Genomic DNA, 19,047 nt, shown 5'->3' on the forward strand with positions numbered 1-19,047 from the left:
CAACTGAAATATTCGTACGAAATTCACGTCATAATTCAAAATAATGACAAATAACTATTATATTATAATATTGATTCTACCGTGCTACGAAAAATTTAACTTCATTTTTTTAATTTTCACTTGCAGATATTTTCTTCACGATTTTCAACAAAATGTAATCTTTTGTCAACATATATTCGATATTTTAGAAGCATAACTACCGAGAAAACCAATGTTAGGTTGTACATTTTGTGTGTTTTTTAGTTCAAAGCAACTGCTTCTACCTAGATATATCGGTTTTGCTTCGGTGAATCAAATGAATTTGTTTCAATGAACTCAGACTAAACTGAATCAATTGAATTTAACCGCCTACAGCTTTAAAAATCTAACGCCCGCCTGAACAACACTCGAATAGAAAAACTTGACTGAAGTCGTGCGGTTTATTTTGTTCTTCGTTGTTGTTGTTTTTTACCGTTTTTTACCATTTTGCTCTTGAATAAAAATTATAAAAGATATTAAAGAAAGTATTTTAGTAGCGTGTATAAATACTAGAACAAGACCGGAAGTTATCTTACGTAAGTTAGACATCTAAAACATATTTAATTATATAAATGCAATATACTGCACTCGACAGATAAGCCTTGACAACCTTTGAAACGATACAGGTACAACATAGACGCGGGTTTCGAATACATTTATTTCTTATTAAATTTAAGCAACTTCCATAAATTGCTTAATTAAAATAAAATTTGTTTCATAAAACTGCAGATTACTGACAATAAACCTGTAAACAGTCTTAGATTATTTTAATTATTTTTCAATCATAATATTCACAATCATAAGACTTAAATCACGTTACAAGTCACACTGACAGCAAAAATTAAACAATTATTATAATCAATCATGCTTTAATTGTTTAAATTTTATGTATATAAGTTAAAACTATGTTACTACTTATCGGGATGCATTTAATTTTCAATACGCTACGATTATATTAATAAATAATATTCATATTTACCATATATATCATTTAAGCCGGGGGGATTAATGATATATGCTACATTCTTTAGATACAAACATATGAATAACTAATTGAAATTTTGTAAACAATACACATCCAAAAAGTGAATTAAAAACTTACAGTTTGACACATAAACACAGGGAATAAAAGAAAAAATACAACTTCAACTAGAAGCACGACACGTTCTGCGTTCCTGTTGATAAGTGGTATACCCTATATGAAACCATCGAAGTTTACAACTTGCAGCAAACCAGTACATCAACGACACTAGCGCTAATCAACGATTGAAAGGGGGAGGTTCAAGTCAAAGATACAGTAAAACGCTGGTGCTGCTACGAAAGAATAAAATTTGTTCTGTTATACCATTTGACTTTGTAAGTTATTTAATTAAGTACAAAAGCGATCACTTGCTTATTAAATTCACTGTTCATATCAATTTTTAAGAATGCACAGCAAAAACTAACTCCAGTTTAATACAACCACAGGTACTACCTCATCAAAATGGCAATTCTGTTAGCGTTATTACTATTGTAACTTCTTTTGTGAGAGGGTTCTTTTAGATTATTTGATAAAAATACAGCGGAGTCCAGTCCATGTATTTATAATGAATCATAGTCTCTCTTTGACATTTATTATTGGTTAGGTTCACTAGTAGACCTGATCTCACAAACGACGTTTGGACAGAAATTCTTAAACTAATCTTGAGTAGGCCTAAAAAAGTAACAAGAATAAAATAATAATGTAGTGTTATTGTTTATTTCCTAAACATTTTATTACTAAATGATTTAAGGTAAAGGTAATAGCAGTTCTCTTGCTTAAATTTATGTCCAAACAGTTGCTGTTCATAAATATTGATAATGGTATATATAGCCCTGGTGCTGGGTGTAGAGCAGGAGCGTAGATCCTGGGGGGATAGGTGGAATACATCCCCTTAATTTTAGGTGGGGGTATGGTGCATACAGTCAACCCCTTACAGTTTGGTCTGTTAAATTGTTTTATTGCATCATAGACCTACAAATTGTGTGTTTGTTTTTGTGATTCTCGTGTTCTTACCAATCGAATTACATAATTAGACCTAGATATAGGCTTTATCAGTAGCCGAAATCTACATCTTTAATATAGGCGTGCTTCTAAGCTTTTCGATCTAAGCGATAGTTCGTAAGTATCAGTCAGTAGGCCTAAGTATGCATCCATGGCTTACAAGTACTATCACAGAATCTACCTAAGTCTTGTACGTAGTGTAAGATTAAGTAAAATTTTCATAACAAGAGATTGAACAGAGCATAAAATTCGAAAATATTACTCCCAAGCGTAAACTCCTGTGATCTAGGTCTGGCAGGCCATTTGTAGCTTGTAGCTGCATCAATCTTATGTGTATATTGTGCGGTTTTCCTACGCCATTTGTTCTTATGCATGTCTAGCCGGTTCGACAGGTTCGAGCAACTCAGATCCAGACGCGCACTATATCACTCCCTCACTCCGCTCTCTTTAGTCTGAGCCTCGATTTTACAACAGGGCTAATTAGACCTGTGTTTGTGGCCCTCATTAATCCATGAAAGTTCAGATTATCACCGCTCTCTAATAAAGTGCTGGTGCTTTATGATAAAAGAACAATACATTCTCTTATCATAGATAGTAAATATATTGTATTTTCTTGTATAATTAGAACACAAAAGGAGCGATTTCAACGGCCTGAAGTCTCTACTTGAATTGTATTGCTAGTTTTTGTTTAGGTGTTTTTATTTAATAGACGTGCTTATAGACATTATATCACAACATGTTTGCCTTTTGATGAGCTTTAACAGGAATGTAATATATTTGTGATTGTTTAAGTATTTTTAGAGAAAATTGCAATTACTTGTGTTGTATTGTTTTGGAATTTCGCACAAAGCTACTCGAGGGCTATCTGTGCTAGCCGTCCCTCATTTAGCAGTGTAAGACTAGAGGGAAAGCAGCTAGTCATCACAACCCACCGCCAACTCTTGGGCTACTCTTTTACCAACGAATAGTGGGATTGACCGTAAGATTATAAGCCCCCACAGCTGGGAGGGCGAGCATGTTTAGCGCGACGCGGGCACGAACTCGCGACCCTCGGATTACGAATCGCACGCCTTACGCGCTTGGCCATGCCGGGCCCTACTTGTGTTGTAACTAGCACACATTGTTGTCCTAGCGATGCCCAGGCGGTCAGTCGGCTCGGCAGTCACTGAGGTTCGCGCGTTCGACTTAAATACATTGTATAGTTCAGTCCTACTTCCATTCTGTTCTATCTTCGTTTGTTGTACGTTAGAGTTTTTCAATAAAGACTGTATTTTAGCCTGTTGAGTTATCTGGGAACAGATTCCAATTATGACAAGCAAGCGTCTGAAACTTTCCGATATTAGACAGTTCTGCAAGCCAGTTACTAGTACTACAAGTGACAATGCAGATGCAGATAATCCAACAACCTCAAGCAAAGGAATAGAAACTTACCATACAGAGGAAATAACATGTTCATCAGAGGACGAGCCTGAAAATGCTTGTGCAACTATTGCATACCATGAATCACCAGATAGTTGTGAAACAAGTTTGTGCAGTAATGAAAAATCTGACACTCCACAGATACAGTGTGGAAAGCCATATCATCCAGACGCACAACTAATACCACCACAAAAAGCAAAATCTCAAAATATCAACTTCCAGGGCAAGTGGTTTGATGAGTTCCCATGGCTGCACTTCGACAATCAGACTCAAAAAGTTATATGTTTTCATTGTACCAAGGCGGAAAATAGAGGCCTTTTTACAGGGAAATTGAAGAGGCCAGTGGAGTAAACCTTCAAATCCACCGGTTTTTGCAACTGGAAAAAGGCAAAACAGAAATTCAACGAACACCAATCCTCCTCTCAGCACAGATTCGCTATATCTCCAGAAGGTTCACTTGATGTAACTCCAGTGATTGTCCAGCTACATGATGGAAAAAAGAAGCAGCAGGAAGAATGCAAAAGAAGTCTAGGCAAAATATTCAGAAGTTTACGTTTCTAACTGCGTAAAGGTTTAGCATTACGTGGACATACTGATACGGAGGGAACTTCCTGCAGTTAATGAAGCTCCTAGAAGATGAAGATCCTGAGTTGACGGCCTACTTGTCAAATGAAACCACAGTCACATCACCCCAGGCTCAGAATGAAATAATGGAGATGTTCAACCATCAAATACTGAGGAACATAGCACACGAAGTGCAGCAAAGTAAAATATTTGCATTAATGGTTAATGGCACTTAAGATGTTATAGGTGCCGAACAAGAAGAAGAAAGTGTACGATACGTAAATGAGAACCTTGACGTCCATGAGACATGTCTTGGTTTGTACAGTGTTTCCAATACAACTTGTGAAACAATATCCTCGACTATACTTGATGTACTGACTAGATTCAATTTACTACTGTCAAGATTAAGAGCACAAACTTATGATGGAGCCGCTAACATGAGTGGTGCGTACAGTGGATACCAAGCAAAAATAAAAGAGAAGCAACCGTCAGCTTTGTTTTTTCACTGCGAAGCACACAAGGCTAATTTAATAATGCAACATGCAGTTGAAGCTTGTGAATGTGTTCGAGATTCTATCCAGTGGGTACATGAACTTGGTGTCTTGCTTCAGAGGTCAGGCAAATACAAGACAATCTTTAAAAATATTGTATCGTTAGACAGCTACAATGGTCCAGTTAAATATATCCGCCCACTGTGTTCAACACGCTGGTTGTGCCGCCTGTCTGCAATTACATGTGCTAATGATCACTACAGTGACATTGTTGATTTTTTGTCTGAATTAGCAAATGAAAAATCAGATGTAGCAGTAAAAGCACGAGGTCTGCTGGACAGATTTGACAAAGGAAACACAGTTGTAGGATTATTGATGGCTCAGCATCCATTAGCTGCATTAGAGGAACTAAACCGTGCATTCCAAGCAAAATCAGCGACAGTATCTGGCATGAATGAAGCATCTGCAATGACAGTTGAGTAATTGCGGGTATTGCGAACAGAGGCAAATTACAACAAGATATTTGATGAAGCTGAGAAAAAGGTAACTTCCCTAGATCTGGTGCCTATTGAACTACCACGCATTTGCAGACCCCCCAGAAGGATCACAGGTGATGGCTCAACATACCATTCTGCAACAGCTAGAGATTACTACAGAAGCCAATATTTTGAATTTGTGGACACAGTCATAGAACATCTGACCACTAGATTCAATGCAGACAACGATGACTTAAGGCAATATCTGGCACTTGAGAACATAATCACATCTGGCAAGATTGACAACTCGGTTATAAACTTCTATCCAAAAATCTCTGCACAGCGGCTCGAGTTTCAGTTGCCCATATTCAAAGGAACAACAAAAGCAGTATCTCTGAAAGGTGCAAAGGATGCTTACTGTAAAATGCATGAAACAAGCCAGCAGATGTTTAGTGAAGTGTTTCTTCTCATGAAAATTGTGCTTGTATGTCCAGTACCCAGCTGCGAATGTGAACGCAGCTTTTCTGCATTAAGACGGTTGAAGACGTGGTTAAGGTCAACTACGTCTCAGTGCCGCCTCAACCATGTGGCAGTTTGTCATACTCACAAAGATGAAGTCGGCAAGATAAATATAGAAGAGCTTATGAAAGAATTCATAAACACATCATCACAAAGAAGGTCTACGTTTGGGAACATGTAGACCAGAGGACTAAATGAATCTTACTTCAATAAAAAGTATGAATAATTATGTACTACATTGTATTGATGTGTAATTTTCAAGAGTTTGCAAAGACATTTTAATTATTTTTATCAAACAACATGAACAGTTTTTCAGTAGATATAAACTTTTCAAGGGTAATTACTAATTTTATTTATATTTGAAAACGTAATTATGCAATGAAAATTATTAGTAACCTTGTCAAGTATAATGGCCATCTTTTATACCGTACAGTGTGCAGGAATAAATTCATGTGGCAGTTAATTTGTGACACATTTGTCTTTATTCTATTAACATTTTGAAAACTGTTCACAACACCTCACTTATACAAACCTACATGGAAACCTGAAGTATCGTGGCAACAAGATTACTCTGTGACTGCATGTTTACAGCTTTCAGGTTCACGTAATCAAATATTACCAATTTGCAAATTGAACAGTCCACATAAGTGGTTGCAAAAATCATCCCCCCATCGAGTGTAAAAAATCTACGCCCCTGGTGTAGGGCGTCGACGTCAGCTGTAGTTCACTGACATTATATAACAAAGTATCGTTTGTTTTCATCCATGAATCCTTACAATTAATTAAAAAAAATATCCTCACTGTTAGAAACGTTTTTCTTACATATATAATAATGTAAATATATAAAGTGTGTTAGGCTAAAGAATATTCTATATTAGCCGTCTGTGAGTTGTTGGCAATAGCTTTGACAATAAAGAAACAGATCGCACTTGTTTCTAAAATAGTACATATATTCAAAACAAGTTAAATGTATGTATAAAAAGTATTTCCACCAAGGAGATCAGTGAATTATCTTAAACACTATACAGTTCTCTTCTTTTTAGGCCAATTCAATTGCTTTAGAATTCAGTTAACAAGTCGAATTATTTTTCTCTATTTCTGTTGCACTAGTTATCAAGCTTACTTGAGCTGTCTCGTAAGTTTCTACACTCTACAGTGTATCCTGAACTTTCAATTATAGCCTGCCTTTTGTTAAAGTCCACAGAGGCGGGTTCACTTAGTTTAGAACATCCTTTAACGAAACGAATTATTCTCCTTATTTCTCTCTAACTGTTGATTTAATTTTAATATATCAACTCCTATGATCGATAACTTTACATTTTCTAATTTTTCTACGACCGAGCTTCTAATTTTTGTAATTTTACCCTTTTTCTATTTCCTTTCGTGTGGTCGCTGTTATTTATAAATTTATCAATTAGGTATTCTAAAAATCTTCATAGCCTTGACATCAATGAACTACACACAAAATAAATTAACAATACTAAACAGTCTTTTATATCTATCTCTCAATAACTGATTAATAACAAATACTGATTGGCTAACTTACTAATTTGATCACCAACAAACAGACACAATACTATCACTGTTTAATTCAGTAGCTGACACTGAACTACTTATTTAATTTTAACACGTCAAGTCTGGCATTCTTATATAATATACTTGTTTAATACATACCACAAGAAGTTTCAACATTTCTACAGAGGCCTAAACTTTCATAAAATTTCTGAACTTCGACCATCACTCATGTATAAAACCAAACTTTTATTCACTTTTTGGTGAATAAAAACATTAAAATAATAAAAAAAAATATAGCTCACAACACTTCCTGGATAGTGAAGTCTCCTGAACAACGAACAGACTTAAAATAAAATCAAAAGAATACATTAAATTTAAAAGTATATAGTTAGCAATAAATCCATCACTTAGAATTAAATAATTATAATTTTGTCCAATTAGACAGTACAATCATTATATCGTTAAGTAAGGGTGTTGTCGAAAGAACGTTTAAAAATAAAATTAATAGAACAAACTTCATGATATATTATTTTACTGTATACGAACTGTCCATTCAACAAGTATTATTTTCTGAAACTTATAATGTGCAGGTGGGATGACCTCTGGACCCTTATTGTCACTAGCTGTCTTATCACCAAGGGGTTCTTTCTAAGTATGTATTCAAATAAATCCATTGGTGGTTCTATCTTTGGTGATCTTTCATTAGTAAAGTGATCTTGATAGAAACTCTGAGCTCTTCTGAAACAACTACTTATTAGCAAGTGTTTTGATTTTAGAATTTTATGGAAGAACTTCATTAATCATATTAACAATTTTTATGTAACACAGAAAATGCAGAAAGCCGACAGTTAGCTAATTATAATAATGAAGCCGTCGGATGACAATATGTAAAGCATGATAACAAAATAAGGTAATGAAAGAACGCAAAGCTTGTAACATTAAATAAAAAAACAGCAGCTCATTTTATCAATACCTTACAGATGTTATTGATTTATCAAAATATCAGAAAGTTTATAAAATCTAAGACATAGTTGTAAAAAGTAAATGACTCATTATAATTCTTTTCTGGGAAAGTGTTCAGAGTTGAAGAAGTATTGAAATCACAGCAAGAAAGATGAATTGTACAAAGCAGAAGTGATTATAAGAAGAAAATGTGCAAGACTGTAATTCCAGTGGCCTAAATATCTATACAGGATATAAACAAAGATACGTCAAATACGTCAAGAGTTTTATGGTGTGTGCCAAGATCAATATAACATATCAATGATATGTGAAAAATAGGCAGTAGAAAACTGGGAGTTACATTCTGTAGTTTGGGTTTCTTTTAAAACAATTTCAACAACTAATCAGAAGTTAAAACTAACATGTTGTTTTGGCTCCTACTAGAACAAAGCCACCGTCATATCTGTTGAAAATAAAAAGCTATGATTTCAAGACAACATCAGTAATCTACAGCTTAGCTTAAGAATGTAAGAGTTTTGAAACAGACACGAGTTCGACAGCTTCAGATAAGCAGCCTGAACAACCGAAGATGTCCTTGCTATTATCTATAGAAAACCTCCACCATTCAACCTCAATGTAAATAAGGATTTCCCACTCAGTCATGTAATAGTTGGTTTACATATGTTTGAAAACTTAGTTAGAAATAAATTCATTGGTAAGATATTTAGTATTATTAAAAAAATTAATATTTAAACTGGAAGAATTGTTGAGCAAAAATGTGAACATTGAGTCAGATAAATTTGATGTACAGTTTCTGAATTTTAAAATTAAATCTATACTTCTGAATTACCTAGTATACGATACATTTTTCTTTGTTCTTTACATAAGCGTCAAGTTGGTGGCCTGTAAGCCTTCCCACAACTGCGCAGTAATTTATATGTAATATGTGTACATCAAACCTAATGACTAAAAAAGGCACTTGTTACACTTCAGCAGGCTGACTTTAAACTGGGAATGCTTCTCTCAAGCTACCCAGATAGTCATTCTCTCACTGATAGATGATCACAATATATGATCTTTGACTTTCATTGTCTGACATGGATTCTGTAAACCATATAATCGATTGGTTTCATTACAGTGCCTTTTCATTTTCATCACCTTCTTATCTTTAGATCTCATTCTCTCTTGTGGTAGAAACTGTGCACCCATATCATAACAACTTGGTGCAATCCAGTCTTATCGTCATTAAGATCATAGCACATTTTTATTTTATAATTAATTAAAGTAATTCCTAGATAAAGTAATATATGACATTTTAGATTCCGTGGAACTGGTGCATTTATTTGCAAACAAAGCTGATTCCAAGTTCCATTCTTGATCTCAGTGGAGTTAAAACAGGCACCTCAAACCTTGAAATATATTCATTAATGACTTTCTGCTTCCTGCATAAGAACAGTACACAGTACCAGCTATTTGGTGAAATAGTGCATCACAACCATTATACATTTATTCCAAGTTTAATCCATAGCAGAGGATCAAATACTTCAACAGCACCCTCTCAAATGATTTTCGAACAAAGTAAATTATAGCTGCCCATGCTGTTACTTTCTGACTTTTCCTCATTACGTAGTTCTTACAACTTACACTAATTTTCTTCACAATTCCGACATTTAACCCAATAAAAGCATTCTATCGATTTCTCCAGTTTCTTTTTAGTACTTAATTGTCCAGCTTTTGGAAAGTTGTAGAGATGGTAAAGCATTTTCAAACGTAGATATTGTGGAAATATAAAATTTAATTGTTGTTTCTGCCCAATAATACATTCCGATTTCTGATATAAGCCATTTTGTAGGCGTAATGAGTCCTAATATGCCCAGAAAAAAAAAATTTCCTTAGGTTGATGGAGTGACTGTTTGCCACAAGGATCTTTCTTTGTAATATCGGTGATCCACTGCAAAAGTGGTTTCTAGGTCGTCTCTTTTGCCTGACTATCTATCAGTTGGGTTTTGAACTCATAATTATTCATCATTAATTTTGAATGTCCCATCATTTCCATGGTTTCATTTAAAGCAATGCACAATTTTAAAATTCTACTTTAAAAGTTTCTTGATTGCTGTTATTTGTTTGTTTGTTTTAAATTTCGTGCAAAAACTACAGGAGGGCTATCTGTGCTAGCCATCCCTAATTTAGTACTGCAAGACTAGAGGGAAGATAGCTAGTTATCACCACCTACCGCCAACTCTTGGGCTACTCTTTTATCAATGGATAATGGGATTGAGTATAACATTATAACACCCCCATGGCTGAAAGGGTGAGCATATTTAGTTGGACTGGGATTTGAACTGGTGAAAAAGTCGAGCACTATAACCACGTGGCCAAGCCAGGTAAGTTTCTCAAGCCATCTTACCATCTAAATTACATATATTCACCATCCGCTTCAATGCTACATGGCCGGACCAAATATAATTTTTGTCCATATAGGTAATGTTAGACATAATTTAGGGCTCGAACAGCTCTTCATGTGTTGTACAATACTTTTTTCTTTCATTATTTTGCTATGATAGGCAATCGCTTATTCTTCACTTTATTCTATTCACAACAACACTACTCACAGTGTGAAATCACTGGAATCTATATCTAATATAAGTGCATCTTCAAATTTTGGGTATACCAATATAGGACTAATGGTTAATTTATTCTTCAGTCCATCAAATGCTTTTTCCATATTCATCACTCCAACAACATTTATTTGGTGTTTAAGTAATTTATATAGAGGACGAGTGATGTGAGAAAATGATTTTATAAATGACAGTAGTCCATACACAACTTTGTGAATCAGTCTTTCTTTTCATAAGTACAATAGAACTGTATTAGGTTCTATTAGTCCTTGTTCATTCGTGGTTTTTATTTCTTTAAAAGCCTCCTCCTGTTTTACAAGTAGAATCATTATCTGGCTTACTGATATACTGGAGCTACATTTCCAGTATTCATATTATGTGATATTAAATTGTACAGTTTAAAACATGACATTGATATTCCATGAGCAAGTTATGTAATCTATGGCATAAGTTAGCTGTAATATCTCCACAGGTTTGATCAAAGGATCTTGTAAATTAGGCTTTAATATGAGATTTTTGTGGATTTGACATCAGACTTCCAACATCAAATGTTGTTAATTCTGATGGTCTTTGATATGCAAATACTACCTATATAGTTCCATATAATGCACTGTTATATCCATACTTCACTCGAATTTTACTGTTTCTTGCATTCCTGGTCCTAATAATGACAGCTTTGTTGCTCAGATCCACAGGAGTTATTCCAGCATCAGAATACACGGGTTGTTTGTTTCAACTACGCCCTATCCACTAGATGTAAATTCATCTGTGGTGTGAGTTTTCACTTCTGGGATGTACAATAATGACTGTTATTGTTGTCACTGGAAGTTCAACTTTTGATCCAGATATTGTCATCTAGACTACAGAGATTTCTTGGTTATAGATTGTAAAGCTACATGAATCTATGTCTCCACATGAAGTCAGTTTCCAGTAACACTCTTCCTCAATGTTCATAACTCACATATCACGTGGTCTACACAAAAGTGTCACTGTGAGGGTAACTTTGAACTCTCCTCAACTCAAACTTTATATCCTTTTGCTGTTCTTTCTTTCTCCATCTCTGAAAGTAACTTCACACCTTTCATTACCAAATGAAGGCGAACAACTCTTGGTGTAGAATCTGCTTCATTCAACACACTGCAAGATTTATTTAAATCAACAAACTTGTCAATGCGTTTGTTTAAGTAATAAACATCTGCATATGAAGCAATGAAGTTTTCTTAGCTAAATTTTGCACCACAAGTCTAGCCAATTTATACTTTTAAATGTCTGGCTGATTCTCTGTTGTTGTTGCTTTTCTGGTTGTGATAAGAGATTCATCCTTAGGGTATTATCTTCTTGGTTTATCATCAGCTGTTGTTTGTTTAAAGTCTTATATGGAATGGCTATGTTTTCCACGTTTATAACAGTTTTCTTTTCATGACGTTATTTGGGGAAGGGATTTATTCCTACAGTTTTTCCAACACCAGCTGACAATATGTTCTTTCCAACTACACTTGAAACACCTACTGTTTTGTCGTTTATTTCCTTCATTTTATGAATTTATTTGCCAAAATAAGATTTTCAGTTTTTGAGGCTACTGTCACTGTAGTGGATGTTTTAATATTACTTGTTCAGTAATTTTAAATTAATTAATTGATTAGTTTCAACATCAAGTGAAAAGCTTCCTTTAAACACGCACCCCTAGACTGCTTCAACTTGATTCTCATATCTTCTTCTGTTACGACATACGTGAGCTGTCACACGATAACGAATCTATCATGTGGACCATTCGGGGAAGCATGTCTTTTGAAATTTTCCACAAGTTCGGTCTACGGTTTCTTTCCTTTTCAATCTGCTTCTAAGCTTTCCTCTGAATACTTCCTTCTGGTATATCACTCCAAACCTGTTAAATGCTGAAAATCATTGATAATTATAAGGTTGAATAATGTAATTAAATACAATCTCTCCTACATACTGTAAAAAATTTCGAGATTTTGACAGAAGCCCATACTTTTAAGAAATGTTTAGACTTCACCAACCATTACTCATGCCAAAGACCAAATTCCTTCTAGTAAACTAAAACACTAATGGTAAACAAAAATATAGACTACAAAAAATAACATTAAAACTGATTAACAATTTTTATAAAAACGTTGTTTGGAATAAAAAAAACAGTGGAAAATGTTTCACTGATGACATTATGTATACAGCTAACACTAAATCTCTTGGAAAATTTCTACATATACTACCTAGCTACTTGTGCAAAACCTAAGTGCCAAGAGATAGAGTTATGCTTTACTGTTGATGTTTTCTTCTTCACCTGTTCTCTCCGTGGTACATCCAAGTAAAATTGAATTAACTTTAGAGTTAAATGAAGTAGAATTGCTAGACAATAAGGGATTATCTTAAGATATCGATTAGGGAGTAATAATACATTTTTTACTTATTGAGTAAATGTAACTTGAAATAATAAGACTGAAAAACCAAGTGTGAAACAAAACTCACAATATTTATTATTACATACACAATACTTATACTTGTTATTTACTTTCAGAGGAGTTTTTTTTTATTTCCAACAATTGCTGTGTGCCAGAATGTTTAAATACAATGTTCCTTAGTTCAGAAAACACTTCATAATTCGAAAGCAACAAGTACAGTCCACGTAACTAATAATTTTTATTACAATATAGGTGGGGCGGCGACATTTTGATAAAGTTTAAATAACCTCACACAATGTATCGTACTAAACAATCTTCTCCATACTGTTAGATATTATCCACTTTCGAGAAGGATAAAAACAAACAAAGATAACTTGAAACAACATCAACTTAATATTTTTCGTTCAAATGTTATGAGAAACTTGCACATATTTAGGATGAATATTATAATACCACAATAATAAAGAAACACAGTGTACATATACAAACCACCTTACCATATCTAGATGATTGTAATATTGTTACATTTTCCATACAAGTTTACCTCATACACATAGACTCGCAAAGAAAATTACACAGACAGACAAAAGTAGCATTCGCAAACAAAGCTGTCCTCATCTATTTAATTAGATATCAGATTCACCAGTATGATTATATAATTCCTTACTGCAAAATATACTCTTCAAAAAAAGAAACACAAAAGGGATATTTTTGTTATTTTAAAATGAAATATATGTAATAACGTTACAAGCTCAAAGTATATGATGTTGCACGTGTTAAGGCACTGATCGTCAGATCAAAATGACAATAAAAGTTGTGCACTTTGAAAACGGAGGAAAACATCGGATTTTTCGCCAAAACGCATTCGTGTCCAATAAATTTGTTTGAGAGATCTGCATGTTCTGCAAGTGCAACATGTGCAAAATCCCTATAAAAGTGACGGGTTCTCGGTTTCCATAGCTCAGTGTTAAGCCACCGACACGCAATACAGTTACGCCAAGACTGACTGAAGCACAACGCAACAACGCCTTTGGTCGTTTGGAAGCGGGCAAATCTCGATCAGATGTTGCCAGAGCTGTGAATGTCCACCCAAGCACCATCACAAGGCTATGGAATCGTCACCAACAACATGGATCAACTTGTGACCGTCCAGGATCTGGCAGACCTCGTGTGACCACGCCCGCACAAGATCGCTACATCCGATTACATTACCTTCGGGATAGGACCACCACTGCGACGTCTACTGCCTCAACCATACCAGGGCTGCGCAGGATTTCCGATCAGACCGTACGCAGCCGTCGATGAGATTCTTAGGCCCCATATGCAATCCATCATGGTGAACGTCAGCGACGTTTTTCAACATGACAACGCCCGTCCTCACACAGCCCGACTCACCACTGTCTTCTTGAGACGCCACAACATCAACGTTCTTCCCTGGCCCCCCAGGTCACCAGATTTAAACCCCATCGAACATCTTTGGGACGAGTTGGACCGACGTCTGCGACGGCGACAACCTCAACCGCAGACTCTACCTCAGCTTGCAGCAGCTATGCAGGCTGAGTGGACAGCCATTCCACAGGATGTGATTCGTCATCTCATCGCTTCCATGGGCAGGAGATGCCAAGCAGTTATTGATGCTCACGGGGGGCATACTCGTTATTGACGTTGAGTGACGTTAAACTTCAACTAGTGAGCGTAGACTTTGCCTTTGCAGACTTTGGATGTTCAGCAGTGAATGTGCAAAGTTTCACACATGTCATACAGAACTACCCGGAATAAACATGTTAACAATATGTCTCAAATTTTGCCTTTTGCGTTTCTTTTTTTGAAGAGTATATTTGCAGTGTAACAAACAATTACAATAAGAGAAAGCAATTAAAAATAATGGTAAAACGAAACTGTATAAAAGATTAACAGAAAAGACGTTCGATAAAATTCGTCTGACTCAAATTGGCCATCCCTACACCGTTCTCTGGGTTATAATGGTTTTGTTTCTTCCTAATCAATTTAGATTTTATTTCTTTGTTATTTACGTTAGCCGTTTTAATTTATTAGAGGTTATTTACTTGTTTTATATTTGTGTGTAAGTGAAGATACAACCAATAAGCAATGTTAGCAACACAACACAAAGACTTAACAAAAATAAATAAAACAACATTTGAGAGAATAATCACGAAAGACTAACAACTCCATCAGGAAAATAAGACAACACAATTGTACTTTAATTCACAACACACATTATTGTCTCTACAACGAAGATAGATGGCTTTCTAATAAACTAATTGTTGAAGCTGGAACATAAAGAACAATAGCCATTTTTCGGTTTAAATAAGATAACGACAAAGGTAATTATGGCTTGTTAGGATTTTTTTTCTCTCTCCAGATTACTCTGTATCTTGGTTTATAGTTCTGTAAGATGTGATTCTTCACATCAGGGATTAACTCGTTACATTGTAGAGGAGATAATATTTGACTCGTTCTTTCATCCATGTTCCTATTATATTATCCAAATTTTACAGCTCTTAATATTTGCATATTACAACAGGTTTGATCAAATACAAGATAATATAAAATTGTTAAATCAAAATGGAAATATTATATTTTCAAGCGTACGAGTGTACAATACTTATTAATTTTAGTGAAAACAAAATATGGATTCCCAGCTTGAGAAAATAGACACCGTTTCAAGTCTACCTTGTTTACTTTTTTTAAAATAGTCCTTAGTTGTATGCTTGAAATACACTCTCTGTAGTTTGATTCAACTTGTTTCTGTACTTTTCTCACGATCCCTATTTTCTTTTTAATGTAACAATTTCTAATTGTTTTGTTTACTAAAACTTATGTCTATTGATAGAGAATACATTTTAAACTATATACGTCACATTCATTCGGTTGAATGTTACATGGTTTTAACAATTTATTTCTGCATTATTTTCACCCAATCATTATTTAGAGAAACAAATGGTTTTTACTCAAGGTTTCGTGTAAACACGCGTTTAACAAATGTCGAGTGCAAATTAAAATGTTCACAACAACCTCGCCTACACTATGTATTTATATCCACATAAATCAACTTTTTAAATAGTTCTTGAATATTTGCTACATTTGGTATGGTACACATGTTTAAGTTTTGGTGTAAAATCAGCAGGTGATTTCGCTGTATGCTTATAAAACAAAAATAATATACACAAGCAATTTTTCAGCGAGGCACGAAAACCAGTACAAAGTACAACAACAACGAGTTCGAGAAATGATAGATCGTCAGCGTAGCAGTTTCCAATTACTGCGCCAGAAGTTTAACAATTATTTGCCAATAATGCGCATTAGTAAAACACCGGATTTTTTCAACGGTGGAAAGTGAAACTTAGCGAAATTCTTCAGGGAGAAAGCGATGGTACTTTAATTAATGTTTACACTACCCTACGACATACTCAATATTGCATTCGTTACTATTGTACTCGTTTTATTAAAATATTCATAGCAGTTTTTCCTATCGCGGTTTGTAAAACTAGTAAATAATAAGGCTGGAGACACTATTATAAACATATACATTATATACTCTAATAAAACGAAGTGTTCTCGACTGGTATAACAGTTCATAAATGGTTCATACTTTTCTGTGATGCTTTAATGGCTTACAAGAGCTTGCATTGGTAATGATAGCCCTACAACCTTTGCTGGAGCTTGACTGATAGTTATCCATTATTTTAGGTATTTTAATCGTAACCTGTTGATAAAACAATGACATTCATGTGTTAACGTCTAAAACCTAATATTCAGTTACTTAATGATCCTCCTATTGTCACATTAACAGACACAAACGCACGTGTGTGAGAGAGTGTGTTTGTGCATCCTTTTACTGACGCAGTCTAGCAGGGGGACAAAAAAGAAGTGGAACCATATACAACACTTTTTAGTATATACAAACATCAGTGGGCTGTAGTAACAATGCGTTCCAACAATGAATTTTATACCATGTTGCTTCGCTATAAATGTATCAATCTACATGACAGTTTATTTGCTTGTTTATATGCAAAAACGGCTCGTTTGGGTTGAGAAAATATTTTACATAGAAGAGCGAACAACGTTTCGGCCTTCTTCGGTCATCGTCAGGTTCACAAAGTATAAAGTATATTTCTTATCTAATTATGCGGTAGTAAAAACATTAGATCAACTTATCTACATTCGAACTGCATGTTAAAGCAATATCTAACTTCCATATACGATAGATAACAACATCTTGTTTTATTACCGTTATTAAACAGTGCACATTTCTGTTACGTGTTTATCTTCTGTTCAACGAATGACAATCATTTCATGGGTGTACAAGTTTAATATGGCTATCATTTCTTCCAGGCAAAATAAATAATAAGATAAAGTTTCATAGTTTTAATATCACGTGCATATACTCGAGGTATTAACTCATCCAACATACTGATATCATTGAACTTTGAATGTCATTAAAGGGTGTGTAGTTAGAAAACATTGTTGAAGTACAGCATAGTTGAACAGTTGAGTATTAAGAAAAAAAACCAAAAACTTGTTATAGCTTTGTATCTTCTGATGATGAATAAAACTTACTTTACCCACCTGAATTAATACGTAACACTTAGTAAAGAATCCCACGGTAACTGTAGATTTTCAGTCGAGACAGCCGAGGTCAGCACCTATTGGCAGTTTGATACATTGTTATTCTCACTAAATATGTCGTTCTACATACGGGATGTTTTAAAATATCGCTGGCAGACGAACAATTCCAAATTGGAAGGGTAATGTAAATTAATTCTTATAGATAAAAAATGAGGTGTCATGGACCTACCTCGTGACACTATCACTGAAGCCACTAAAGGTTATCTTTAAAATAATAACCTTTTATAAGTTTTATGCACCACGGACTTAAAATGTCAGTAGCAAAGGTATAGATAACAGCAAATGAGACGGCCTAAACCAAAAATCACTCTCCAATAACAACTACTGTCAACATAAATGTTCCTCTTTTATGTAGACGGTGTTGTTTCAAAGAACATCAAAATCAGTCCATACAAAAATTATTTGTGATCGCCATACTGTTCAAAGGTCAAGGCTAAAAGTATTAACATAAAAGCCCACATTCCCTAAATAAGGTAGCACACAAACACTGTAATACAGCTGTTCCTAAATAGCCTAAATTTTCTAAATACTAGCACAGTATTAGAAGAATAGTTTAACATGGTTTTACTACATTTAGAGTAACATAAAAATGTCCACTGCTAATAGTTTGGTTTGTTTGCAATTTCGCGCACAGCGACCTGGGGACTATTTGTGCTAGCTATCTCTAATTTATCAGTGATAGATTAGAAAGAAAACAGATAGTCAACGCTACCCACTGCCAACTCTTGGGTTACTTTTTTTTTTACCAACGAATAGTGGGTTTGGCTGAAAGATTATAACGCTCCTAAGGATGAAAGGGCGAACTTGTTTGGCGTGGCGAGAAATCAGACATGAGACTCAGAAGTTCCTGATAATTTTTCGCTAATCAAGAAAACTATGCTCTAATAATTAAGTCGTCTGGGCCTGGCATGGCCAAGCGCGTAAGGCGTGCGACTCGTAATCCAAGGGTCGCGGGTTCGCGCTCGCGTCGCGCCCGCTAAACATGCTCGCCCTCCCAGCCGTGGGGGCGTATAATGTGACGGTCAATCCCACTATTCGTTGGTAAAAGAGTAGCCCAAGAGTTGGCGGTGGGTGGTGATGACTAGCTGCCTTCCCTCTAGTCTTACACTGCTAAATTAGGGACGGCTAGCACAGATAGCCCTCGAGTAGCTTTGTGCGAAATTCCAAAAAACAAACAAAACAATTAAGTCGCGCCCGAGTCACAGCTCAAGAGAACATGAGTGACAGCTGTCGTTCTTCAAAAATGGCGGTTAGAAATATCGATATTTGATAAAATATATCAATTCTGTGTAAAAGTCTGGGAAAGCCTTGTGATTAGAGCACTCGATTTGTCATATTTGAGTTCGAATCCCGTTAGCATGTGGTGCGTTATGATGTAACAGTCAATCTCAC

At 35.0% G+C, this 19,047-nt stretch overlaps 1 protein-coding gene across 7 annotated transcripts in view; it reads right to left on the reverse strand.

Annotated features, from left to right (window-relative positions):
- Abca3 (ATP binding cassette subfamily A member 3) overlaps positions 1 to 1,293 on the reverse strand; it is a 61,540-nt gene extending 60,247 nt beyond the window's left edge. For 4 of the 7 annotated variants that reach the window (XR_013021438.1, XR_013021439.1, XM_076481584.1 and 1 more), the window contains exon 1: positions 1,121 to 1,293. Coding sequence is in view for 1 of the 7 variants with exons in the window: in XM_076481587.1 (XP_076337702.1) it covers positions 1,121 to 1,132 (12 nt within the window). In the remaining 6 variants the exon portion in view is untranslated. Of the gene's footprint in view, positions 1 to 997 lie in introns of all 7 variants that reach the window. The other 3 variants (XM_076481587.1, XM_076481589.1, XM_076481585.1) reach the window with 3 other exon arrangements.
- Positions 1,294 to 19,047: the final 17,754 nt, after the last annotated feature.

Source organism: Tachypleus tridentatus, chromosome 13 (assembly GCF_004210375.1).
Source record: "Tachypleus tridentatus isolate NWPU-2018 chromosome 13, ASM421037v1, whole genome shotgun sequence".
Taxonomy (NCBI): Eukaryota; Metazoa; Arthropoda; class Merostomata; order Xiphosura; family Limulidae; genus Tachypleus; species Tachypleus tridentatus.